The 27,576-nt window shown below is 34.3% G+C and overlaps 1 protein-coding gene across 7 annotated transcripts in view; it reads right to left on the bottom strand.

Annotated features, from left to right (window-relative positions):
- The window catches only part of GRIP1 (glutamate receptor interacting protein 1), a 739,827-nt gene that overhangs the window by 186,557 nt on the left and 525,694 nt on the right, over positions 1-27,576 (bottom strand). For all 7 annotated transcript variants that reach the window (XM_074226201.1, XM_074226202.1, XM_074226203.1 and 4 more), the window contains 3 exons: positions 11,494-11,629; positions 9,736-9,881; positions 4,276-4,359 (listed from right to left, as the gene is read on the bottom strand). In XM_074226201.1, coding sequence (XP_074082302.1) covers positions 4,276-4,359; positions 9,736-9,881; positions 11,494-11,629 — 366 coding nt within the window. The remainder of the gene's footprint in view (positions 1-4,275; positions 4,360-9,735; positions 9,882-11,493; positions 11,630-27,576) is intronic.

Raw genomic sequence — 27,576 nt, 5'->3', positions numbered from 1 at the left:
AAATTAAAACACACAGAAAAGAGAAAAAGAGACTCTACTTCCTGCCACTCAGAATGACAAAGTTGATAAAAATGGGAAATAACAAATGTTGGAGGTAAATAGAAACACTCAATAACTGTTGGTGAAGCTGTGAATTTTCCTAATCATTCTGGAAAGCAATTTGGAATTGTTCTCCTAAAGACCCTAAGCTGGCATATCCTTGGATTCTACATTGCCACTAAGAGAAGTTTATATCTCAAAGAGATCAAAGAAAGAGCAAAAGGATCCACATGTATAAAAATACTTGCAGGAGTTCTTATTATAGTTGCAAAGAACTGGAAATTATGGGATGCCCATCTATTGGAGAAAAGCTGAACAAATTATTGTATATGAATGTAATAGAGTATTATTATGCCCTATGTACTGCTGACATGGATGGGTTTCACAGAAACCTGTCAAAACATGCATAAACAAATGTAGAATGATGAATTAGAACTAGAACAATAATTTCTATAATAACAACCTTATTACTAAAAGAAAAAACAAATCTCTGAAAGCTTTGATCAATGCAAAGACCAATTGAAATTCCAAAAGAAAAGTGATGAATCATGGTGTCCATTTCTTTGGTGGTGAGAGGTTCAAGATGCAAAATAAAATAACTTTTTAGATTTAGCAAGGTGATAATCTGTTTTCTTTGAACATGTATATTTGTTTTGAGAGATTTATTTTTCTTTCTCTTTTCCCCAATGGGAAGGGGAGAGAAGGGTGAGTGGATAGTGTAGGAGGGAAGGAGAAAGAGGGAGATAGAGAGGGAGAAGGAGAAGGGAAAGGGGAAAGAAAGGTGTCATTGAGGTATCTTTTATTTAAAAAAAAGAAAAAATTCAGAAGAGAGAAGACAAGAAATTTCAGAAAGCCCAATCAAACAGGATAGCTTTAAAATCTAACAGCATTTAAAAAAATTTTTTAAAGATTTTATTTGAGTTCTCCCCACCCCCACCGTGGAAAGCAATCTGTCAGTCTTTATTTTGTTTCTATGTTGTACATTGATCCAAATAAAGTGTGATGAGAGAGAAATCACATCCTTAAGGAAGAAACAAAAAGTATAAGAGATAACAAGATCAGACAATAAGATATATGTTTTTCTTTCTAAATTAAAGGGAATAGTCCTTGAAATTTATTCAAACTCCATGGCTCTCTATCTGGATACAGATGACATTCTCCACTGCAGACAGTTCAAAATTGTCCCTGGTTGTTGCACTGATGGAATGAGCAAGTCCATCAAGGTTGAACATCATCCCCATGTTGCTGATAGGGTGTACAGTGTTTTTCTGGTTTTGCTCATCTCATTCAGCATCAGTTCATGCAAATCCCTCCAGGCTTCCCTGAAATCCCATCCCTCCTGGTTTCTAATAGAACAATAGTGTTCCATGACATACATATACCACAGTTTGCTAAGCCATTCCGTAACTGAAGGACATTTACTTGATTTCCAGTTCTTTGCCACCACAAACAGGGCTGCTGTGAATATTTTTGTACAAGTGATGTTTTTACCCTTTTTCATCATCTTTTCAGGGTATTGGCCCAGTAGTGGTATTGCTGGACCAAAGGGTATGCTCATTTTTGTTGCCACTAACAGCATTTTTTAAAAAAGAAAAACAAACTGTATACTATAGTAATATTGAGTTCCATGTATAATCCTCTTTTTTCCCCCTCAATGTATATGGAAATAATATCCATTTTATATGTTATATTCAAAATAAAATAAAAATATTTTTATAATGTTAGTGATATAAAAGGATATTAATAACATTTAAACAAAGCACAATCAAAATTAAATCACCAATATAAATAATATATAATATATAATAAGATGTAATAAGATAAATACCTTTTTTTAAGAAAGCATTTTCCTAAGATTTCTAGGGTCAGCAGGGAATATAGAAGTTATCAAATAAAAACTCCTACCTGATGTGATAATTCTACAACCTCCTTGAGAAACAGACCTACAATCTTAGTTTAAATACAATCAGCAATGGGGAGTCAATTACTTTGTTCCTTGCTTAAAGGTCATACAAAACAAGTTAGTGCAAAAGATGATAATGGTCTCTTGATTCCTAGGCCAGGATTTTTCTCTGTCTAAATTACAGTTTCTCACAGGGATTAAATTCTTGGGCAAACTGTACCTAAAATTATATAGGTTAGATGAACATCTGTTGTTGTTTTAATTCACAAAGTATTTGCTACTTTTGGTGAAAATGTGTTATTTATATGTCATCTTGTTCATCTTTGTTTTTGAAGAGGAACAGTGACATCACAAGATGATGTCTCGACCTACTTGTCAATTGGATTTAAGTGAAACAGAATTGCACAGTTATGATCTTAGTAATATAAGGAAACCTGAGTTATGACTGCTGAAATCACCTCAGGGTTGGGGAAAATTTTCATTCTGCTAAGTCAACCTTGCTATAATTGTCTAAAGACCTATATTGAAATCCTTCTAAAATGAAAGCAGATGTGGCATAGTGGATAGTGAGCTGACCATATTGTCAAGAAGACCTTTCTTCAGGTCTTCTGATAAATAATGGCTAGGGGACAATTGACATGCCACTTAACTTCTCATAGATGAAATCACAAATTAAAACCTGTCCCCCCATACCATATTTCTAAAAGTAATCTAATATGAAATCCTATTCTCATAATAATTATAATAGTAATGTAGACTCCATCTTTAAGTCTGGAAATCATTACCACCAAATATAAAATACTTTGGGTTAGAAATTATGCTGAAGCGGCACAATAGCCTATTGTTATAATTGCCTCTTGGTCAAGTTGAAGCAGCTTGATATCTTAAATATTATAAATATCCTTGGGATGTTATAATAAGAATGGGAAAAATTTAAATCTAAATACATTCACTTGAAATTTCATCTATTAGAAGATCTAAAAGTTAATATTCAATTAATTTGTAGAAAATCTTATAATAAAATAATAATAAAAATAAATTTGAAGAGGAATGAAATTAAATAAGGTGACAATTTCCAGGATAGTGCCCTAAGTTGGAGCCACAATGATGCTATACATAGATCTTGTACTGGTTAGAAAAAAAAGGTGGAGCATAGCTAGTTGGCTATAAAAGGTGGGAGTTGGGGAGGAGACTGGAATGAGAAATAGGCATTTCGATAACAGATGCTTTACAAATTTTATCTCATTTGAGATAATAAGTGGTAAGCTATTTATAAATATTTTCTCATTTGAATCTCACAACAACCCTATAAAATAGATGCTTCTTTCCTCATTTTATAGTTGAAGAAAATGAGGCAAATAGAGGTTAAGTGACTTGCCTCTTTAGTAGGTATCTGAAACTGGATCAGAATTCAGGTCTTTTTCATTCCAGTCTCAGCATTCTATCCACTGTACCCCCAGGCATCTAGATAAAAGACACCTAGATAGAGTTGTATTGTTGTCGTTTGAGTCACTGGAATTGTGTCCAACTTTTTATGACCCCTTTTTAAGACTTTCTTAGCAAAATACTGGAGTGGTTTGCTATTTCCTTCTCCAGCTCATTTTACAGATGAGGAAACTGAGTCAAATAATATTAAGTGACTTGCCCAGGATCACACAGCTAGGAAATGTCTGAAACCAGATTTGAACTCATGAAGATGAGGCTTCCTGTTCTATCAAAATAGAGTCATTCAACATTTGATTTGGCAATAGGCAATATAAACAAATTTTCTTAATGGAATTCCAATCCAAAAAAAGTCTAGATTAGAAAGGTTGTATAGCCATTGTGGAGAGTTAGGAAGACCCTCATCTATTAGAAGAGTTTAAGAACCACCTCTGATATATACTGCCTGTGACCCTGGGCAACTTAGTCATTGCTCTGAACAACTTTCTAAGACTTAGGTTCAATAAAAGATACCAATTTGCATTGGAGGAGAGGACTTCCTCATCATGAGTCCACTATACCCATGAAATCACAGACGTGGACTAAAAAAAATCATGGTAGCTTCTGCTACTTTATCTAATTCTTATTGAGAAAGTTATTTAATTTCCAAATATAGATCATTTTAACCTTACATGGATTTGCTACTTTTGCAAATTTGAGGTCTTTTAAAAAATCCAGAATTTTATTGGTATCTTTTAATGTGGTTAATTTCAAGAAAAAAAAGTTTTCAAAGTCTCCAAGGTGGCTGGCCAACCAGATGTATCAATTATACTTTGATGATCATTTGCAAAAACATTGCTTCTACTTTGGCAGATTGGTCAATCATCCATTTTCCCCCAATGATGACATACCTCGTATTACAAAGCCAAAAGTGTTGCCTTCTTTGTGTAAAGTAACCTCTGCTGTTCGGAACACAACACCAGAGCCTTGTACAGCTAAGGAAAAAAAAAAACAACAAAAAGTAAGTGTGGAATTAGGCAGGAAGTTTGGTCAAAGCACTATATTTTTATCATTTGTAGAATAAAATGATAATGTTACAGTTTAACATGAAATACTCCATTTCCTAATTTCAAGCAAACATTTCAGTGATTTAAAAAAAATCAGATGCACACAAATGAGGCAATGGAATTTGACTCTGGCCTCAGTGTCTAGATACCTAATGTTCTGATCTAAGTTCTGACACTAATCTCCTTTGTGACCCTAGTAATGTAAGTTGCTTCCACTTTCTTGCTTTGTATAATTAGGGGGATGGACATTAGAGTCTCTAAAATCCCTTTTGGATCTATAACCTGCCATTCTATACAAAAGAACTAAAATTATATAGAAATGGTTTGGGGAAGGACTCAAATTCTCATGTAATGTTATAGATTAAGTTGGAACGAGAACAACAGTTCTTTTCTTTTGATATAAATCAGTTGGCAGGGGAAGAACAATTGGGAATCTTTGCTTTTCTAAAATGATAGCAAAGATCTTTTGCAAATATAAAAAGCAAATTGGTTTTTCCTTTAAAATATGCCAAACTGTTGGTTTATAAGCAGAATAAAATTTCTGAATCCCAGAACATAATTTATTTTTTTTGTATGTTTGCCCAGTTGGCAGAGAATTAGGCATGATTGTCAGAATTTCATTGGCATTGTTTCATTAGACTGTTGCACAAAGATGTTTTGACATGATATGTTTTCTGCCTAAATCGACATTGCTATTAAACAAAACAAGGGGCTGTGGGATAAAATTGGCAGGTGAAAAAATAATTGGAGCTAAGAAAACTAAAATGGTTAAACTGTGATTAATTTGATGAGCTATCAGCATAGTTATTCCAATCTGCATCACTTGGTATGAGTCTTTCAAATGATGAAATTGTTACAGCACTAAAAAGAAACCTTAAAATCGACTGTAGAACAAAGGTAGAGAAATTGTGATTTATTTGCACAATTCATTTTTTTATAGAATAATGCAGAAATGTATGAATTTTATTACTGTAAAATGTGTTAACACCAGAATCTAATAGCTTTATTACATAAAACTGTCATCATCAAATTAGAAATATTGCAAAAGGGCATTACCAATTATTTACAGAAATAGCAAGTAGTTATAATTAAGCATTAATGACAAAATTTTTAAATGTCAGGAATTCCAAACACCTAAAGGAATGAGCATGATTTTGAAAGGTCACATAATTCAATTTATAAAACTTACAACCTATCTGGTCATGGTCTAAAACACAAAAAAAGTACTTGGATCAAAGGCAAAGTAATATAAAGTGAGAGTGGAGTAAATGTTTTCATTTCACTGATTTAATTAAATGCTCTATTCCTGCCACAACACAAATTTCATTTTGTTCTAATCAGTAGGAAACTGGAGGTATGAGAAGCTGTGAATGTGGGAATATGGTTTTAATTAAAAGAAAAGGAAGACATGTTCTCTCATTTGTATGACACACCAGGGTCCTTGATGAAATTAGTCAAGAATGATTTGACCTTTTCATTCTTTAAATTTAAATCATTAAGACAACTTTCAATTAATTACCTGTAGCTAACTGGTAACCCATTTTAATCTTAGACCAGTTTCTGCCTTTCCATCTCTATTCAGAGAATTAAAACTCATTTGAATATTAGCTTACGCAAATATGGATTAGAAAGATTAAAAATCAAACTCTCAAAATCTCACATGAAATACCTATACCATGTATAAATTGCTTTGGGGATTTCCAATTTTCTTAGATTATTCTTATCATTATAAGAACAAGGAATCAAGGGATAAATTAATTTTAGTTGAATTTATGACTCTTTAAGAAATTAAGCAGCATGACTTCTCTGGATGGTTGTGCATTTATATTTAGGATGCATAAAGTGGAAGGCATTGCATAACTATTTTATTTGCATACACAGTTAAGTGATCTGCTAAAGAATCAATATTGGAACATCATCTCAGGTAATTTAGGCAACACAATCAAGATCAAATTTCACTAACCTGTGACCTTTTTTTAGATTATGATTATAACATCTGTTGTTAATCAAAAAGTATTTATATATTATTACACATATTATATTGAACACATGTGTTTGGCAATGTGTCAAGTGCTAGAAATATAAAGAAATACATAGTTCCTGCCTTCAAAGAGTTTATATTCTAGCAGGAGAGGACATAACACAATAAGGTATTTACACAATAGGTGTGTGTGTTAGTTAATTAAATAGATGAAAGGTTATTATGGAGAAAACCCTAGTACCCGGGAGAACTGCAAACATTTTACATTAACTGCTTTTCAAAAACTATTCCTTTTTTTTTTAAAAAAAAATTGACCTCATTCCTGGGGTTGACTCAGGATCAAAGAACCCTGGCCTTGGTTACTTGTGCTCTGATTTAATCATGGACGCTTTCTTCAGTCTATTGATGCCATTTAAGCCTATTAAATGAAAAAAAGCTTAGATTATCTTTCTCACCTCTTTAACCTCAGTTGCTTAAATTCCTTATCACCACATTAGAAATAGCTAAAGAGTGGGCTGATGGTTCTGGAAGAATAAAAGCTGTTGTCTTTTTTTTTTAAAGTAATTTGTGTTATATTTACTTTTCTACATTCTTTACTCTTTTCTGAGACTAAGGATAGAGGGTCGTGAGATCGTGAGTTATTTATAAATTTATTTCCACTAGGTCCAGTATTTCAATAGTTCTTGAATTATATCAAAGCATTTTTTCCAAATCAGGAGTCAATTTTTTATTTTATTACTTTTTACTTATCTAGCAGTATGGAAGTTTTTAGATCAATTTGATTAAAGTAGTAAAATTACATATTAGCTTTCGTGTTTTATCTTCTAAAAAACTCCCTAAAAATGACAGACAAGAGTAGTTGAGACACCCAACTGATGGGGCAGATAGAACATTTGAGAGATGAAATTTTTGGGTAATTTATCATTTTATTAATCATGCCAGCAATAATTAATAAAAGGGGTCAGTGACACTCTTGAAGGCCAAAGATGCCTTAATGGAACCCTTGGAGGAATGGGAGTTCCTGAAGGTGGCAATCAACTCTGAATGATTAACAATTATTGAGAAGAACATTATAATGAGTGGTTGTCTTATTCTAATGAGGGCCTGGGGAACATGATAGAGAATTCAATTTTAGCTAAAGAGGCTTATCTATACCCACATCAAACCATCTAGGATCATGGATACAAAAGAAAGAATTCACTTTTTTCCTAGACCTGTGTAAAACACAGTGGATTGGAATTCATCAATTCACCTGAAGTGAAATTTCTTAACTGTTTGAACAGATCTGAGTTTTCCCCTCTCATTCTCAGCCCTGCATTTCAAAGGCTGCCTGAATAACCCACAGTGGGTGATTTCTGAATGAAGAAGTAGAAAAGGGGAAAAACCTTAGTCTTAATTCAACAACTGGTTATTAATATGAGAAAAAGAATCATTTTTTCCTCAGATCAATGGAACTTTGGAAGGACCACATACCCCATGATGAACAGCACACTTTGAACAAAATTTCCAATTGGTTTTTGGCTTAAGATTTAAGCCATAATAATTAGAGATCACTGAATTTTCAGTGTCAGATAAAGATTGGGGATTGGAAGTCATGTCACTGATGAGAATTGACCCTAAATCATTGGGAATGTTTAGCCTGATGAAGAGAAAACTTAGATATGGGAAATGCCTACTAGTAGTTGAAAGACTATTATTTATTAGACGTATTAGTTAAAAAAGAAGTATTAGTTGACAAATATTAAAATAAACTGATCAAAGTGGAATAGAAACATGTTTCAATTGGATATAAAGAAAACTCTTCAAATACAAGTGTCCTAAAGTAGAATGGATTGTTCTCTGCAGTGGGTTCTTTGTCAATGTAGAGAATCTCCCACCTTGTGAAAAGAGAATTTACTACTTTCAATTTACAATGTTTATAATTTCCATGTTCAGTGTGCTTTGCACGTTGTCTCCCCTATTGAGAATAGGACCTCCTTGAAAGCAGTGATAATGTTTTTGGATTTCTAAATGCTTGCTGTTTTAACTAGATAAAACTAAAGGACAGGCAGGTGGTAGAAAGGAATTCTACTCAAGTAGGGGTTGTGGACAAGGGGACTTCTGACATTCCATTCATGTCTGAGATTCTGTGATTCTTTAATTCATTATAGAGAGAGAGGGTGTTCTCTTCTTTCATTGATATAGGGAAGTCTGTAATGAGTGAATTCCTTAGTAAGGGAATTCTTTTTTATCAATGTAGGTCAGCTTCACCTCTGCAACTTATAGTCTTATATAAATCTGATAGATAGTCTCTCTAGTCTTAGAACATGAAGTTATATGAGTTACCCTGAAGTCAAAAGAGAAAATGTCAGAGAAGGGACTTGAACCCAGTTTTCCTAATTCTGGCACCAATTCTCATTCACTATGGCACTCGACCTCTCAAGTAAGGGTAATGTAATACACAATTATCAAACATGAATTTCAGCTTTAGACTGAAGCATAAACTTCATTAAAAGTGCCCCCCCTAAGTTAATATCTAAATTATGAGAAGATAGGATTTGAGAGCTAGGAGGGAGTTTGGAGATTATCTAACCAGGGGTCAACAAACTACTACAGTTTTGTTTTAAGATGATTCCAGCCAAGAATGTTTTTTTTTCTTAAATTTATAATGTGTTTTGTTGTATTTATAAATGTAAAAAAACATTTTTAGTTGGGTCATCCAATATCAGGAAGCTACAAAAATGAGAACCACCAAGATTTGGCATTTTGGTTGTAGCTTGCTGACCCCTAATCTAATCCAATAGCTTTTTTTTTTAGACAGATGAGGAATCTGAGGCATATTAATATCTTTACAATGGGAAGAGATGAGAGATAGACACAGGGTCAAAGAAAAGAATAAAAACAAATCAATTTTTAAACAACTAAACAGAGAAGCAAGACAAATGTGAAGGAGTCAGAACCTTGTCTTTACTTACTATGTATACTGCATAATTTAATCATAGCCAACAGTCAATTAAAAACATCTTGGAAATGATCTGACCTATGTTTGCCTATATTATATAATGAGAATATCAAGCACATAGTAGGTACTTAGGAAAAATGATTACTGTTGATAGAAGCACATAAGTAGCATGAAATAATAATAGACTAAAGATGTCATTAATGGAATGACAATCCTATAATTTCATTATTGTTTGCTAGTTGGACTAATTTTTACTTAAAAGGCACTGATTTTGCTAAATAAAATCATTCTAAAATAGACACTGATACTGATGGCAGAGATGAAGACTTAAAATTGCTTTAGAGAGAGCACAGGCACATTGTTAATGAACAGTATGACTTACAGATAGATGGAAGTTCATACTCCACTTCGAGAATGACCCTTTCCCCAACATTCTTCAGAAGACTGATGATCTCATCATGACGAAATTTTGTGAGGTTGATTCCATTCACAGCTTTGATGTAGTCTCCCACATCTAACTGATCACTTCTGCAAAACACAGATTTTGTGTTTATCAGCAGTTATTCTCTTCATTTAGAAGAGTCTTATTATCCTCCCCCCTAACATTCTTTTCATTAACAAACATATAAGCATGGGTACCTGAGTTGACAAAACCAAATCAATATAATAATTCCTTCTTTCTCCATCACTGTTCCTTTTTTGCCATAAACTGTAAGTTAGACACAATTACATTTTTAGTCAAATTGTACACATAAACCAACACATAACAGTGAAACTAAAGGTAAGAATAAGAATTGTCATCTAAATAGCCATAGTAGAGTTTCATTCAAAATTGTGAGTAATTAATTCATTTATTATAGGACAAACCTAAGTCCCTCACCTTCTATAAGTCACTGTGATAGGAAATTATTAATAATAATAATATGTCATATCTCCTATAGTTTTCTGTTTTCAAGTGGCAAAGTAGAGAGAGAATTACATGGTAATAAATAAAGTCTTTAATTTACTAAAGAGATGTCTTCACATCTGTATATTGATCAGTAGAAACAATTAGCACCATGACCTTTGGAAAGTTTTGTTATAAATAATTCATCTAGAATGTATCTTACTAGGTAAGAGCCTAAAAATGGATGACCATCTGAACAAGTATGATTTATCTAAACCTGTTGGTGGTATAGGCACATTTCCAATGATGTCTGCCTTCTCCCCTTGTTGTCTCTGCCATGAGGGACACCTCCCAAGGTGGTTGTTTGTGAACAATTTGCAAAACTAAAAGTGGTTCACATATATTTGTTGAAACATATAACAGTCTTGTGAAGTGTGTGTTAAGGTAATATCGGCATCATTTTATAGATGAGGAACTCGATGCAGACAAAGATTAAGTATCTTGGCCATGGTTAATGTAGCTAATAAGTATCTGAGGCTGTATTTGAAATCAGGTCTGCTTGACTCAAAATCATCGCACCTAGCACCTTACCTAACAATGCCAGTTGGAATTCAAAATCCACAATAAAAAATTTAGAACTCTTGTGGAACCTTCCTTCCTTTTTTTTTAAACCACAACTAATATATTTGGAGATGAAGGGTCACTGAACTATCCCGAGATCAAAGAAGGGAATATGGAGCTTAAATATTTTTTTTTGTCTTGGATTTTTGTCTCCTACGATTCCTAAGATAGTTATTTTCAAACTGTATGTCTTTTTAAAAAAGGTTTTTTTAAACATATCATTGCATTATTAAGATGTCCCATTTAAAATGATATAAACCAAAGCTACCCCTTTCATTTCCAACAAAAGGAAACAATGTCACCCTCCAAGCAACCTATTTTTGGTGCAATGACTTATTTGGAGGTTTGCTGAACAAATTTGCCAAAATTAGAAGTTATGGGCAATTGGTTACTCTTGAAGTAACTTTAGAAGATTTCACTGGTCCTTCTGGCTTTGCCCAGGGAAATCTTTAGAGAGAGAGAAGAAAGCTCCAGAAATATGCCCCGCTGTTTTTTTTGCTCTGATGTGCTGCCTTGCAGATGGTGCATGTCATTTATTTATTAGTGACCTTTTTGATGAGGTTTTCATTTCTGAAGCCAGCCCACTCACTATAGATTTTTTTTGGGGGGGGGGTTGATTCTAGCCATAGTTACCTGGCAGCAATTCCACCTTGCCGAAGGTTGGACACTCTTGGTTTGCCATCCTTGTCGATTCCGCCAGACACTGTAAGCCCTAAGGTAGTGCCTTCTTTCTTCATTAGTTCCACAACTGTGGAACCTTTGAATTCCTCTGTTAAAAGAAAATTATTTATTTTTAATAAATGCAAGTAGGACTGCATATATTTTGCATGCATGTGTGTGAGTATTTTAGGGACTAGCTCTCCCAAATTTATCTCATCACCCATCCCACCCTATCATTGCATTATCTTACATTTTTACAAGGAAAAAGTATCTGTGGACTCCTTCCATTACAATTCACAGTCTACAATCATAAAAATTTGCATGAGAATAAATCTGAAGCAGATATTCCATTAAAAGTTATTAAGATGGGCACCAGTGGGGTAGTTCACTCTGGATTGCCAATAAATTGTCTGGCTTGGCTTATGCACAAAAGATAATTTTTTTCTCCTTGTTCTTTGTCACTCTCAAGTGACCTTTTTATAGAACACTATATCTTAACAACAACAAATAAATTGGAAAGGAAGAATTGAATCATAACAGGGTGGATGAATGAGGTTCTTTACAGGACAAAAATCCCACAAGAGCCTACTTTCAACATTCACAGAGTTATAAGGTTCTGAAGTAACCAAGCCATGTTGGAGTATAGGAAAGGGGATGTACTGGTTTGCAGAGAAAGAAGCATCCTGTCTGGACCATGTTATGAAAGAGGGAAAGCTTCAGTGGCCCTCAGTAGATACAGTTCTCTATTGAAGTTAAAGCTACTGCAGATCAATACAATTATCAACAGCCTATCCCCCCATCTTGGCTGCTGACATTTATTTTCATTTCTTGAAGAATGCTGGCAGAATTGCCTTTAAATCACAATGGTGACTCAAATAATAGATGACAGGATGTCTCACAATATGACATGTGATATGGTTGGATTTGCCACTGAATCCTTGGATAACTATCTTAAGTCCTCTAGTCAAGGCTTTCAAAAACTCACAGACTACTAGGCTAAGAAGCTGTTGGAACCTTAATGAGGTCTGTATTGTTTCAGTTAAATGAACTGAGGATGTTTAGCCTGGAGAAGACTTGGAAGGGTGAGGGGGTGGGGAGAGAGGAAGAGGGGAGAGACACAGCTGTTGTCTTAAAATATTTAAAAGAAGGAATTTTGGAACAATGGCAGAATAAAAGTTATCTTAGGGGAAGCTTTTCCCAGACCACACCAAATAATTAGAGATTCCTAAATCTAGAGAATTCAACATTGCTGGAAAGGAGAAAAGTGAAAGAACCTATGATGCTTGTTACTCATTGAAAAAGACAAGGAACATCAACCTGTTTCTCCTGATAGTTTCTCCCTGTGGCTGCTGGCTCAGAGTGACCATTTTGGTAATTTTAGTCAACATCTTTCAGAGTAAATGTGTCAGTTTTCTATAAGAGTCCCTATTTCCTGGGAATAGGTGTCATTATTCTTAATATTCCTGCCTCCATCTTTTTCACAATCTGGGTGCAGCTTGGACCAGGGCAGATTAAGATACTTTTGGCAAGGACAACTTTAGGCATACTACTTCTGGAGATACTTTCTAGGCTTGGGTGTCCAACCCTTCAGTTATTCTGGGCTGCATAACCCAACAAAAAGGTATCATTGGTTGCATACAGAATTTAATATTTATTTATGACTACAATGTAACTGTAATCAAATATAATAAAATGAGTATCATAATAAAACATTTATTTTTTAAAGTCATTTTAATGTGAACACTGAGCCTGCTTTTTCCATACCAGTGCATCTATATCTAGTTTGATAGTTTGTAGCGATGTGAAGAATATTTTTTCAATTACATGTAAATATAGTTTTCAACATTCATTTTTGTAAGATTTTGAGTTTCACATTTTCTACCTCCTTCCCTTCTTACCTCCCTTCCTAAGAGATCAAATAATATGATATAGATTATACATATATCACATTATGAAAGAAGAATCATAACTAAAGGGAGAAAAACCATAAGAAAGAAAAAACACAAAACAAATTTTAAAAAAAGTGAAAATAATATGCATTCAGACCCCATAGCTTTTCCTCTGCATGTGGAAAGCATTTTCCATTACAAGTCTTTTAGAACTATCTTTGCTTCTTGAACTGTTGAGAGGAGTTAAAGTCTATCATACTTGATCATTATACAATGTTGCTGATATATTGTATAATGTTCTCCTGGCTCCACTGACTTCATTCAGCATCAGTTCATGTTAAGTCTTTCCAGGTTTTTCTGAAACCCACCTGCTTATGATTTCTTACAGAACATCATATTCATATACCATCATTTGTTCAACATTCCCCAAATGCTAGGGATTCCCTTGATTTCCGATTCTTTGCCACCACTAAAAGAACTGCTATAGATATTTTTGTACATGTGGGCCTTTTACCCTTTTTTATGATCTCTTTGGAATATAGAACTAGTAGTGCATTGCTGAATCAAAGGATATGCACAGTCTATAGCCTTTCAAGCATAATTCCAAATTGCTCTTCACAATGACTGGATCAGTTCACAACTTCACGAATAGTGATGGGAAGAATATTTTCAAGATACTTGTCTGAAATTTTTGTTCTACTTTTACTTTATACATTCTTCAAATAGGAAAAAGTTGCATTCCCCAAAAGAGATGTCATGAATAGGACATGTTCTAGAAATGCCAGCTATTTTTCTTTAGATAGGTACAACTTATAAAAGATCAATAAAGATACTTGAATAAATTTTTCTTTGGGTTTCATATAAGAATGAAACTCTATATAATCTGTTGCAAGTTTGCAGGCAATGTGTTGATGTCAACTGAGAATGGAGTAGTAAATACATTGAAATATGGTTTGAATTTTCTAAAATCTTGAAATCTATTCTCAAAGTCCTGTGGCAAAATAGCAACTAATCTGCACAAAGTTGTCTATTGCAATGTGAGTTAAATGGATAGTCTTTAAGGGCCACAGATGACATGTGGGCTAGGCAGAACTGTTCTAAATCATGTTCTAGCTTGAAGCTTAGTATTGAGACCAATTGAGGTCTATGAATCAGAGTAACCCCTGAGATTCAATAAGTCAAATCAAGTCACATCATAGTACACACTCATCACCTCATGCCTAGAATGCTGGGTTTGGATGTTCAATCTGCCTCAAGTCTTTCTCCATTCCAGTCCATCTGCTACTCAGCCACCAGTGTTCTTCCTAAAATGTAAGTCCAGAGGAAAAACTTTGGCATCTGAAGGTAGATCAAAGCATATTATTTTAACTTTTAAAATTTTGTTTTGTGTTTTTTTCTTTCTTGTGGTTTTTCTCCATTTAGTTCTGATTCATTTCTTACAACATGACTAATAAGGAAATATGTTTGATATGACTGTGCATGTATAAAACTCCATGTAATGGAGATACAAAGAAAGGCAAAGATAGCTCCAGCCTTAAAGTAATTTCTTATCTTAGGGAAAGACGATGGAACTCTGCCTAACTCTTTCTATGACACCAATATGGTGCTGATACCTAAACCAGGAAGAGTTAAAAACAGAGAAAGAAAATTATAGACCTATCTCCCTGATGAATATAGATGCGAAAATCTTAAATAAAATCTTAGCAAAACGATTACAACAAATTATCACTTTTTGTTATCACATATTATGAACAAGTAGGATTTATCCCAGGAATGGAGGGTTGGAACAATATTAGGAAACTCTTAGTATAGTTAATTATATCAACAACAAACCTATCAGAAATTATATGATTATATCAATAGACAGTGAAAAAGCTTTTGACAAAATACAGCAGCCATTCCTACTAAAAACACTAGAGAGTGTAGGGATGAATGATAGTTCCTGAGAATAATCAGTATCTATCTGAAACAATCAACAAGCATTATATTCAATGGGGAGAGGCTAGAGGTATTCCCAATAAGATCTGGGTGAAACAAAGATGCCCATTATCACCACTACTATTCAATATCATATTAGAAATGTTAGTTTCAGGGGTGGCTAGGTGGCGCAGTGGATAGAGCACTGACCCTGGAATCAGGAGTACTTGAGTTCAAATCTGGCCTCAGACACTTAATAATTACCTAGCTGTGTGGCGTTGGGCAAGCTACTTAACCCCATTTGCCTTGCAAAAACATAAAAAAAAAGAAATGTTAGCTTCAGCAATTAGAGAAGAAAAAGAAATTGAAGGAATTAGAATTGGGAAGGAAGAGACAAAACTCTGATGAATGATAGGATAGCATACCTAGAGAATCCCAAGAAATCATCCATAAAACTACTAGAAACAATTAGCAACTTTAGCAAAGTTGCAGGATACAAAATAAACCCTCACAAATCCTCAACTTTTCTATATATGACTAGCAAGATACAACAGGAAGAGCTAGAAAGAGAAATCCTATTCAAAGTAACCTCAGACAATATAAAATACCTGGGAGTCTATTTGCAAAGACAGACTCAGAAACTTTTTGAAAACAATTACAAAACACTTCTCACTCAAATAAAATCAGATTTAAATAACTGGGCAAACATCAACTGCTCATGGAGAAGTCTAGCTAATATAATAAATATGACAATTCTACCAAAACTAAACTGTTTAGTGCCCTACCAATCAAAATTCCAAAAAATTACTTTAAGGAGTTAGAAAAAGTGGTAAGTAAATTCATATGGAGAAATATATAGTCAAGAATTTCCAGGGATTCAATGCAAAAGAAGGTGGCTTAGCCTTATCAGATCTAAAATTATATTATAAAGCATCAGTCATCAAAACTTTCTGATATTGGCTAAGAAATAGAGTGGTGAATCAGTAGAATAGACTAGATGCAGTAGCTGGAAATGATTATAGTAATCTATTGTTTGATAAACCCAAAGAGTCCAGCTATTGGGATAAAAACTCTCTCTCTGATAAAAACTATTGTGAAAATTGGAAATTAGTATGGAAGAAACTTGGATTAGACCAACACTTCATATCCTATACCAAGATAAGCTAAAAATGGAAACAAGATTTAGACATAAAAACAATAATATAAGTAAACTAGAAGATGAAGGAGTAGTTTCCCTGTCAGATCTAAGGAAAGGGAAGCAGATTATGCCCAAGGAAGAGATGGAGAACATCACTAAAAACAAAGTAGATAATTTTGATTACAGTAAATTAAAAAGTTTTTGCACAGACAAAATCACTGTAACCAAGATCAAAATAAATGTAGTAAAATGGGAAACAATCTTTACAGCTAGTGTTTCTGACAAAGGACTCATTTCTAAAATATGCAGAGAACTGAGTCAATTTTTTTTTAGAGTTTTGCAAGGCAATGGGGTTAAGTGGCTTGCCCAAGGCTACACAGCTAGGTAATTATTAAGTGTCTGAAGTGGGATTTGAACTCAGGTACTCCAGGGCCAGTGCTCTATCCACTAGGCAACCTAGCCATCCCTGAATCAAATTTTTTTTTAAAAAAGTCAATACCCAATTGACAAATGGCCAAAGGATATGCAAAGGCAATTTACAGATGAGGAGATCAGAGCAATCCACAGTCATATGGAAAAATTGCTCTAAATCATTACTTATTAGAGAAATGCAAATTAAAGCTTCTCTGAGGTACTACCTCACACCTCTCAGACTGGCCAATATGACCAAAAAGGACAATGATCACTGTTGGAAGGGTTATGGGAAATCTGGGACACTAATGCATTTTTGGTGGAGCTATGAAGTCATCCAACCTTTCTGGAGAGCAGTCTGGAGCTATGCCCACAAGGGCAACAAAAATGTGCATACCCTTTGATCCAGCAATACCAGTACTGGGTCTATACCCTGAAGAGATGATGATAAAGGGTAAAAAACATCACTTGTACAAAAATATTCATAGCAGCCCTGTTTATGGTGGCAAAGAATTGGAAATCAAGTAAATGTCCTTCAATTGGGGAATGGCTTAGCAAACTGTGGTATATGTATATCATGGAACACTATTGTTCTATTAGAAACCAGGAGGGAAGGGATTTCAGGGAAGCCTGGAGGGATTTGTATGAACTGAGGCTGAACGAGATGAGCAGAACCAGAAAAACACTGTACATACTAACAGCAACGCAGGGGTGATGTTCAACCTTGATGAACTTGCTCATTCCACCAGTGCAACAATCAGGAACAATTTGGGGCTCTCTGCAATGGAGAATACCATCTGTATCGAGAGAAAGAACTGTGGGGTTTGAACAAAAACCAAGGACTATTGCCTTTAATTTAGGAAAAAAACTGATGTCTTATTGTCTGATCTTGCTATCTCTTTTACTTTATGTTTCTTCCTTAAGGATATGATTTCTCTCTTCAATTTGTATCAATGTATAACATGGAAACAACGTAAAGACTGGTAAATTGCCTTCTGTGGGAGGTGGGGGGAGGGAAGTAAGATTAGGGGAAAAAATTGTAAAACTCAAAATAAATAAAATCTTTTAAAAAAAGAAACTTCTCATCTAACATTAATCAGAACAGTAAGTATGCATTGATGTGTAAACATGATACATACAGGATAAATTGGAGATAATCAACAAAGGGAAGGCACTAATATTAAGGGGGATTAGGAAAGGCTTCCTATATAAAGTGGGATTTTAACTCAGACTAGAAAGAAGAAAAGAGAAAAAAGCAGCATAGGAAAAAGCCTCTCAAAAGGTAAAGTAAAGGTCTTATATGAGGAAGGGGAAGAGAAGCCAGTGTCACTGGATCATCAAGAGGAGAAAGGTTTAAGACTGGAAAGACAGGAGGGAACCAGGTTATAAAAAGTTTTAAATACTAAACATAAAATTTTTCTTTAGAAGTCACTAGAGTTTGTGAAAGAGGGTGATATGCTCAGACTTACATTTGAGGAAGAACACTTTGATGGACTAGAATGAGGAGAGATCTGAGGCAGACTCACCAGTCAAAAGGTTATTTCAGGTATCTAGTTTTGAGGTGATGAGGACCTGCACAAGGGTAATGGTAGTGATAATAGACAGAAGGATAGTTGTTAGGAAGGAAGAACAGGGACAGCATTGGAGTAATATGGAGCATATAGGTAAGGTGACCAAAAATGCAGCACTGACTATAACCATGTAATCTAGGTCAGGAGTAAATCAATAGCCAGGAGAAGGAATTTTTTAAAAGTGTTAATTAAACCCAAATTAAACCCTACTCCAATCAGAATCTCCCTAAAATTGTATTCCATGGGTCACCTCAGGGAAATAGTTAAAACAAAGTAAACACTATGGGCCTCAGGGAGAGTAGCAGTGACTATGGAAGGAAAAGAATTGGGGATAAATATTTTTTCAGCAAGGACACCACAGAAACATCAAAATAGTGATTAATGCAGACAAAAACTGGCTGAGGAGAAATGAACAAGGATTCAAAGAAAGAAGCCCCTTTAACATACATCATACTGAAATAAATTGAGTCAAAATCCTCTGAGGTTGGTGAAAATAACACAACAAATTTTGTAATATCCCTTGAAACAAAAGTTAAGTCATTGTCCCCCCCCCATCTCAACATCCTCATCTACCAACAACAAGAATATCCAGGATGGTTCAGAAGGGCAAGGAATTATGCAACAAATAAAATAAATAAGATGGAAATGAGCACTCCAATCAAAAATTAAAGAATTTAAAAATAAAACAGAAATGCACTCCATAATAGTAGATTCCCTAAAAGACTAAATAAAATTACAATGTGAAAATGAGGCATTAAGGAAAATGATGGGAGGAAATTAACATAAGAACTTTATTTTTTCCAGAAAACATTATGAAAAAGAAAATCTTTTTTTAAAATTTTTATTAAAGATATTATCTGAGTTTTACAATTTTCCCCCAATCTTGCTTCCCTCCCCCCGCCCCCACCCCACAGATAGCACTCTGTCTGTCTTTACTTTGTTTCCATGTTGTACCTTGATCCAAATTGGGTGTGATGAGAGAGAAATCATATCCTTAAAGAGAACAGAATTCTCAGAGGTAACCAGATCAAACAATAAGACATCTGGGTTTTTTTTTTTTTGAAAAAGAAAATCTTAAAATAGGATTTGAGGAAATTAAGTAGAAAAAAATATCCATAAATATTGGAAGCATATGAAAGATTCAACAAACTGTACAGAACACTGACAATCAGCATGTATTAAATATCTATTGGCACTGTGCTATACATTGGAGGTTACAACTGCCAAGAATAGCTTACATTCTAATGGGGGACATGCCATAAATACATATAAATCTATTCAGCACACATATGGAGTGTATAAATATAAGAATATAGAAAATAGTTAACTATATAAGGAAGTTTAGGAGGGCAGGTACTTGAGAAAGGAGATCAAGAAAGGTTTCATAGTGAAGATGGTGTCTGTGCTGTGTATATAAAAAGAAGAGAGGAACCCTATTAGGCGGAAATGGGGAAAATGTGTATTTCATACATAGGGGATAGCTAGTATGTACAGATTAGAGAGGGAGGTAATCTCTATGAGGGAAAAAGTAAATCAAATTGGTTAGTTTATAATGTGTAGGATGGGGAGCAATGTCCACTGCTGCTGGAAACAGGAGGTTGGGGCCAAGCTGTAAAGGTCATTAAAAACTAAACAAAGGAGTTTGTATTTTATCCTAGAGGGAACAGGGACTTTCTGGAGTTGGCATGATCACATATGCCCATAAGGAAAATAACTTTGCCAGCAATGTGTAGGATGTACTAGAGTATGGGATTCTTAAGGCAGAGAGACCAAAAAAGAGACTGCTGCAATAATCTAGGTGAAAAGTAATGAGAGTTGACAACTAAGACTGCAGTGATGCAAGGAGAAAGAAGGGATCGGATGCAAGAAAAGTCATGAAATAAGACATGGTAAGATTTGTAAATGTCACAACCCCATTGCCTTGCAAAAACCTAAAGAACAAAAAAAATTGTAAATGAATGGACAAATAGAAGGATGAATGAGCAGACCTAGATAAAGATGAGATTACAAACCTGGGAGATTGCAAAGATGTTGATGTCTTCATCAGAAATGGGGAAGTATGGAAGAGGGGAGAATCAAGGGAAAGATAATGAGCTTAGTTTTGAACATATTGGATTTAAGATATCTTCTAGATATATCGTTTGAAATGTCCAACAGAAAATCAGTGATCCAGAAATGAAGCTCAAGGAGAGAATCAAATGGCTGGATATATAAATCTGGGAGTCATTTACATGACAATGATAGCCATAGAATCTGGTAAAGTTACTGAAAGTATAGAGTAAAAAAGGACCTAGGACAGAATCTTAGAGAACACCTACACTTAGGGGAGATGATGTGGATGACAAATCAGCAAAGGGAACTGAGGAGCAGTCAGAATGGTAGGAGAGAAGTGCCAAAAAAGAAATTCCAGAAAGAACAAATACTCAAGAGGAGAGCATGGTCAGAAGAGCTAAAAGTGGCAGAGAAGTCAAGAAGGATGATGACTGATATACGTGGTAACTTTAGAGGCAGAAGTTTCATGAATTAAAATGTCAAAATCCGGACGTTAACCAGGGGGTTAAAGGAGAGAAAAGGAGGGGGGAGAGCGAGAGAGTAAGAGTGAGCAAGAGTGCGGCATGTGAGGAGAGACAGAGAGAGGGAGAGTGAGCGAGAGAGAGAGAGAGAGAGAGAGAGAGAGAGAGAGAGAGAGAGAGAGAGAGAGAGAGAGAGAGAGAGAGAGAGAGAGAGAGAAAGAGAGAGAGAAAGAGAAAGAGAAAGAGGAGGAAGGGAAGGCAACTAATATAGACAACTTTATTGAGGAGCTTGGCCAAGAAAAGGAGAGGGGACAGGATGATAGTGGAAAGTTTTTTAAGATTGGGGAGAAATTTGGGCATGTTTAAAAGCAGTAGTAAAAAGAACCAGTTTATTGTGATAGTTGAAAGATTAGAGGAGAGGGAAAAGACTAAAGATTTAGTCTGGTAGAGAATATGGGAGGAGGAAGGATTGGATCAAGTGTGTGCCTTAGCAAGGACAAGGACTACCTTGTTTTTAGGGACTTGATGAAAAACATCTCAAGTTTACTTCATCAAAAATATCATAGTCAAATGAGCCAAATCATAACATCACTGGACAAATTTCACAGATGCATAAACATGTATGTATATTATATATATACATATAAACATGTTTATGTAGTGTATATAAACAGACATACATTTCTTCCATTCCAATCAAAATATTACTATATGGCTACCATGAATTAAAAAAGCTAGAAGATAATAGAAAGAGTTAAGGTGATTAGTTGGTACTTCAAAATAACAATTAGACCCTGCATAACAGGGTCTAATTCATCAAAGAAAATAAGTATATGTTGAGTAAAAAGGATGAATCCAAAGCATTCTTTCAAACAAACCAAGAGGGAGCTGGGTATTGAATAAGTAAACTGACCAAATATCAGGAAATACTTTGAGATAGTAATAAAAGAGTAGTAAATGAAATATATGTTTTTAATGTGATTAGGGCTAGAAAACAGTATGAACAAAGAATGAAAGGGTCCTTTATTGGTTGTTTTGTTTTTTTCAAACAAAATCACTTTTAACATGGGCAATAAAAGGACACAGAATATCAAAAGGAAAAATAATCTAAGAAATAAAAGGTATAATGTAGGTAGGCTCTAAGAAATATAGACTTTAGAAGATGCTGCATACATTTGGGGATCCATTGTTTAAAGAGAGATTAGGGTAGAATAGCCTCTGCAATAGTAGCTTTTATTCTTTTCTACACCCAACCAAAAGACAAGAAGATTAGGATAGTTTTGGAATCAGAGGGCTAGAGTTCAAATCTCAATTATATGTATGACAGTGGTCAATTCTTCTTTTTCAGTTCTGTTTTCTTTACTGTAAGATGACATGGCTGTCTAGATAAAAGATTCTTAACCTTTTCTTGTCTCAAGGAATGCTGCTTGGATCCCTTCTCAGAATAATGCTTTTGAATAATGGAAGATAATGCTAAATTTCAGTTAGAGATTAGTGAAAATAAAAAAAAATGTTATTTTTTCCATTCATATTCATTATCCTCCTGAAATGTTACCATGGCATTTCTGGGGATTGGTGGACCATAGTTTAAGAATCCCTAGACTATGTAATTTTGGGGGGCTCTCTTTTACCTCTAAATTTATGATCATTGAGATTGAGAAGAGAGTTTAGTCACCCTATTTTCAAATATGGACAGTGTTGTTTACTCATAATTAAAAGCAGAAGTTAACCCTAAAAGAGAAAAATATGTTATCATTTGTATATCTAGGTATAGACTTGGGTTCCAGTTCTGACTCTCTCATTGACTAGCTACTTTAATAAAATACATTGAACCTCGTAAGAGCTTCCATTTCTTCATATTATAACTTCAGATTATATAAGTTCAGTGGTCTCTAATTTAAAAAAAACCTGAATCAGAGTTTATTGAATTGAATTTATAATCTGTTTCTAAGTGGGAAGTTGATTCCTCATGGAGATTTTATTCAAAAGAAATAGGCCATTCCTCAAAAGTAAAAAAAAAAAAGGTTACATGGGACTGAATCTTATTTACAATCACCTTTTGGGGGGAAAAAAACCCTTTATTGCATAAAACAAAAGATATCTATACCAAAGAATGGTTTTATGTGTAGGTATAATAAGTGATTGCCTGTCACATTATTTCATGAGTCAAGATTCAGAAGAGGTATAAAAAGTAAATGTTTAACAACGAGCTCTTGGGGAAAAAAGTATGCTGGACACACTTTGAAATTAAATCTGCATTATTAACATTTTTTCCATCACTGAATTAAGTCTAAACCATCAACCCAAAGAAAAAAAAATAAAAAAAAATCCTGATAAATGCCTCCATGGAAAATTTAACAATCAGAATTGAGCTGGCTCTAATATACCACTGGCCAAAAAAAGTCTATTACTTTTCTGAATGCATCCTCTATTCCTCCCACAACTCATAAGCTCTGAAAGTCCATAGGTAGACTTAACTTAGCTTGATCCCTATTAAAAAGCAAATACCTTTTGGAGCTATTACAGTGAGCTTCTTTGGAGTGACTTATAACTTAATGTGAATGAATTTTGAAATATTTCTTCTTTTATTCATGATTTATTTATTTATTTATTTTCACATTTCTACAACAATCTTGTTGTGAAAGGAAATATAATCCCTTCTCCTCCCACCAAAAAAAATGATAGAGAAAAATAGAGTGAGAGAAAAAAAATGTGCTTCAGTCTGTGTTCAGATTCCATCAACTCTGTCTCTGGGATGGATTACATTCTTTATCAAAAGACCATCAGAAGTTGCTTCAATATTTTTTTCTACAGTTCTATGTTAACTGTATTTTCCTCCATTCTGTTCCTCCCCACTCTCAGTTATTCTATTTTCTCTCTCCTTTCACCCTGTCCCTCCTCAAAAGTGTCTTTTATCCGATAACCCTCTCCCAGGATCTTACCTCTCTTCTATCACCTACATCCCCCCTCCCCTCTCCCTGTCCTCTTTCTCCCATCCCTTTCCTCAATTTTAGGGTATTTCAGTAATGTTTCCTTTTAGGAAGAGAGAGTTTATAAGCAATACATGAAGAGGGAGATCAGGTATAGAAGAATGGTCCTGTCTATGTTGTTTAACCAGCCTAACACTACTGTCAAAAGCACACAAGAGATGAAACCTTCTAAGCAAAGAGAAAAAAAAAACCCCACAATTTGAAATACTGCACAGTTTTATTAAAATGTGCTGACTCACAGGAATGTTACATGCCAATAAAAATCTCAAATCCAAAAGGATTTACTAATTCTTTTATAGATATTTCCAAATTAGAGGAGGGGGAGGAAATCTATGACTCAGGAGTTTCCTTTCTCCTAACCTGTGCTCCTGACTTGACTAATGAATCTTTTTATGTCCTCCTTGGGGCTTAATGTATGCATAATGGAGGGATGGCAAAGAGAAATGAAGACTGATGCATTCATTTGCATTAGCTAACATTACATAGCTGGGCTTACTGAACAAAGACTGTGGTAGAGCTCTGACACCCTAGGAAGTCAGAATGTACTGACAATTTCTTCTGAGATTTAAATTGCAAATATCTCCCACCAAATTAAGCAGGACCTTGCAGGAGAGACTGCAGTGTATGCACATTAATAACAAACAGAACATTAGATGAATAACAAATAGGGAATGAGGAGCTTCTGAATTTCAGGCTTTTCTTAATTAACCATATTTAATTATTGTAGGACAGAAATATCAGGTTTACAATAGATCAATAGTAATAAAAGCTGACATTTATCTAAGGTTTTAAGGTTGGCATTGCACTTTGCCTAGCATATCTCTTTTGATCCTTACAGCAGCTCAGTGTAAAGGTACTTTCTTCTCTTATATTGTGAAGCAGTAATAATCAAAACTATTTGGCACTGGCTAAAAGAGAGAAAATCTTTGGAATAGGAATGGACTAGGAAGAATCAGAAATTATTGAATTCAAAAATACAGTGTTCAATAGACCTGAAAAGATCTAATTCTTGGAGGAAGAAGCCCTTATTTGATGATAACTCTTGGGGAAATTGGAAAGGAGATGGGTAAAATTACACTTAGAAAAAACATCTTACACCACATACAATAAGCTCCAAATGTATTTAACCATAACATAAAATGTTAAGCTATTAAGAAAAATAGATGTGAATATTATCAGGGATGTCTCATTGCTAAAGTTAGGAGACTTCCTTAATAAACAAGAATGGAAGTGATAGCAAATGATCATTAATCTTTTGAATTTTGATTACATGAAATTGAAAAACTTTTGGACAAACAAAATCAATTCAACTAGAATAAGAAGTGAAATTAGGGCAGCTAAGTAGTACAGCATATTAGAATATGGAGTCAGAAAGACTTGAGCATAGACACATACTAAATTTGTGACTCATGGCAAATCACTTAACCTATGTTTGTCTCAGTTTCCGCATTTGTAAAATAAGGACAATAATAATTCCTGCATCCCAGGGATGTTGTAAGTTCAAATGAGATAATGATGGCAAAATGAATAGTTTAGTGATTGGGACATAGGAAACACTATATAAATGTTAGATATATCATGGTTGTTGATGTTATTAACTAGGAAAATACATTAGCATTAAATATTTTCCATAAGACTAAGATGTCCAAGATGTATATAGAACCAAAACAAATACATAAGACCAAGAGCTATTCCCCAACCAATAAGTAGACAAAGGATATGGACAATCAATTTTCAAAAGAATTTAAAAGTAATCAAAATTATATGGAAGGCTATTCTAAATTACAAAATAATAAGAGCACTGCCAATTAAATCTACCGTGAGATTTCCCTTTACATGTAACAACCTATGAAAAATTGCCAAAAAAAAGAGAATATTCAATTTTGAAGAAGCTAGAGAATGGCAGATAATAATTTATTATTGATAGCACTATAAATTTGTCTGATCATTAAGAAAAAACAATTTAGAACTCTGAAAGAAAAAAATCATTAACAGTTACAGAAGTAGTATTACTAGGCATGGACCCTATAGAGGTCAAAGAGGGAAAAAAATCTCATGCACACCAAATGATTCATAGTAGCACTTTTTGTGGGAGTAAAAAACTGGAAACAAATTAGACCTTCATAAATTACAGAATGGATAAAAATAAGAGCACATTTTATAATACTAGAATAATAAATGATAGATTTGAAGAACACAAAAGTATGGGAAAGCTTTTCATTTTGTTGTTTTTGTTTTTTAGGTTTTTGCAAGGCAGTGGGGTTAAGTGACTTGCCCAAGGCCACACAGCTAGGTAATTATTAAGTATCTGAGGCTGAATTTGAACTCAGGTACTCCTGACTCCAGGGCCAGTGCTCTATCCACTGTGCCATCTAGCCACCCCTGGGAAAACTTTTATGGATGAATTCAGAGTGAAGTAAAAAGAACCAGGACAAAAATAAGCACCATAATTGCTACAATGAAAGCAGAAAGAAATGACAACAATAACAACAACCAATAAATCCCCCCAAAACTGAACACCCTACAATTATAATTTTTTCCTCTTTCCAGAAGTAGATGATAATGAATACAAAAACACTTGAATATGCTATCAGACTTGACTGATGCACTGGTTAGTTCTGCTGAACTGTCTTTTTTCTTCTTTGTTACAAACAATAGCTGACTGGATAGGATGGGGGAGAAGCATTCAGAAATGAAGGTGATATATTGATTTAAAAAACTTACCTGTTCCCCAGTGATTCTATAAAGAACTAAAGTAATACCATACCCTTTGTAGAGATAGGAATGATGGCTCATAAAGTTTAAATGGTTTGTCCAGAATTATGCAATCACTGGAATATTAGATATGGAGTTCAATAAGAAATCAGTCTGACTGCTGTATGCTGTTGTTTGTCCTTTGTCTTTTGGAGGGGGGCATTTTGCAAGACAAGGGCTTGAGTGAATTGTCCAAAGTCATAGGGTCAGTGCTTCATCCACTGTATCATCTAGCTATTACTCCAAAGTTCATTTTATCATGCTAACCTTTCTTCCTTAGTAGTCTCATTAGTAAACCAAAACAAAGATGTTCAACTAGAGACCCTTATAATTATACAATAAGTTTCCACTTCTTGACTTTTGTTCAATTATTAAATTCTGATAATTCTCTGAACTCTGAAAGGCTTAAAATAACATATATTTGACCGAGTGAGGACTTAACCAAAATGTTTAACAAAAAAATCAAACCAAACACTTATTTATTAAACACCTATCATTTGCTAGGCACTTCATTCTATATGATCTCTTTTAATCCTCAACACTAGAGAAGGGAGGCGCTATTATCGCTCTCCAATTTACAATTAAGAAGACTAAAGCAGACAGAATTTGTGACTTGTATCGGTTTATACAACTAAGAAGTGTCTAAGGTCTGATTTGAACTTCCTAATTCTAGGTTTATCCACTCTTATCTGCTGTACGACATACATAGCTGCTTCTTAGGTATCTGTAATTTCATACACAGCTGACCATTTCATTTTAAAAAGCAAACTAGTTTTTTTTACTATGGTATGTCTCATATTTAATGATACTTTATAGTATTTTCTATTCTATTTTCTACTAAAATGATAATCTTAAGAATAGTGAAACTATTTT

The sequence above is a fragment of the Macrotis lagotis genome, chromosome 2 (genome assembly GCF_037893015.1).
Source record: "Macrotis lagotis isolate mMagLag1 chromosome 2, bilby.v1.9.chrom.fasta, whole genome shotgun sequence".
Classification (NCBI taxonomy): Eukaryota; Metazoa; Chordata; class Mammalia; order Peramelemorphia; family Peramelidae; genus Macrotis; species Macrotis lagotis.
Note: the sequence above shows the minus strand (reverse complement) of the source record. Positions and strands in the feature narration are given on the sequence as shown.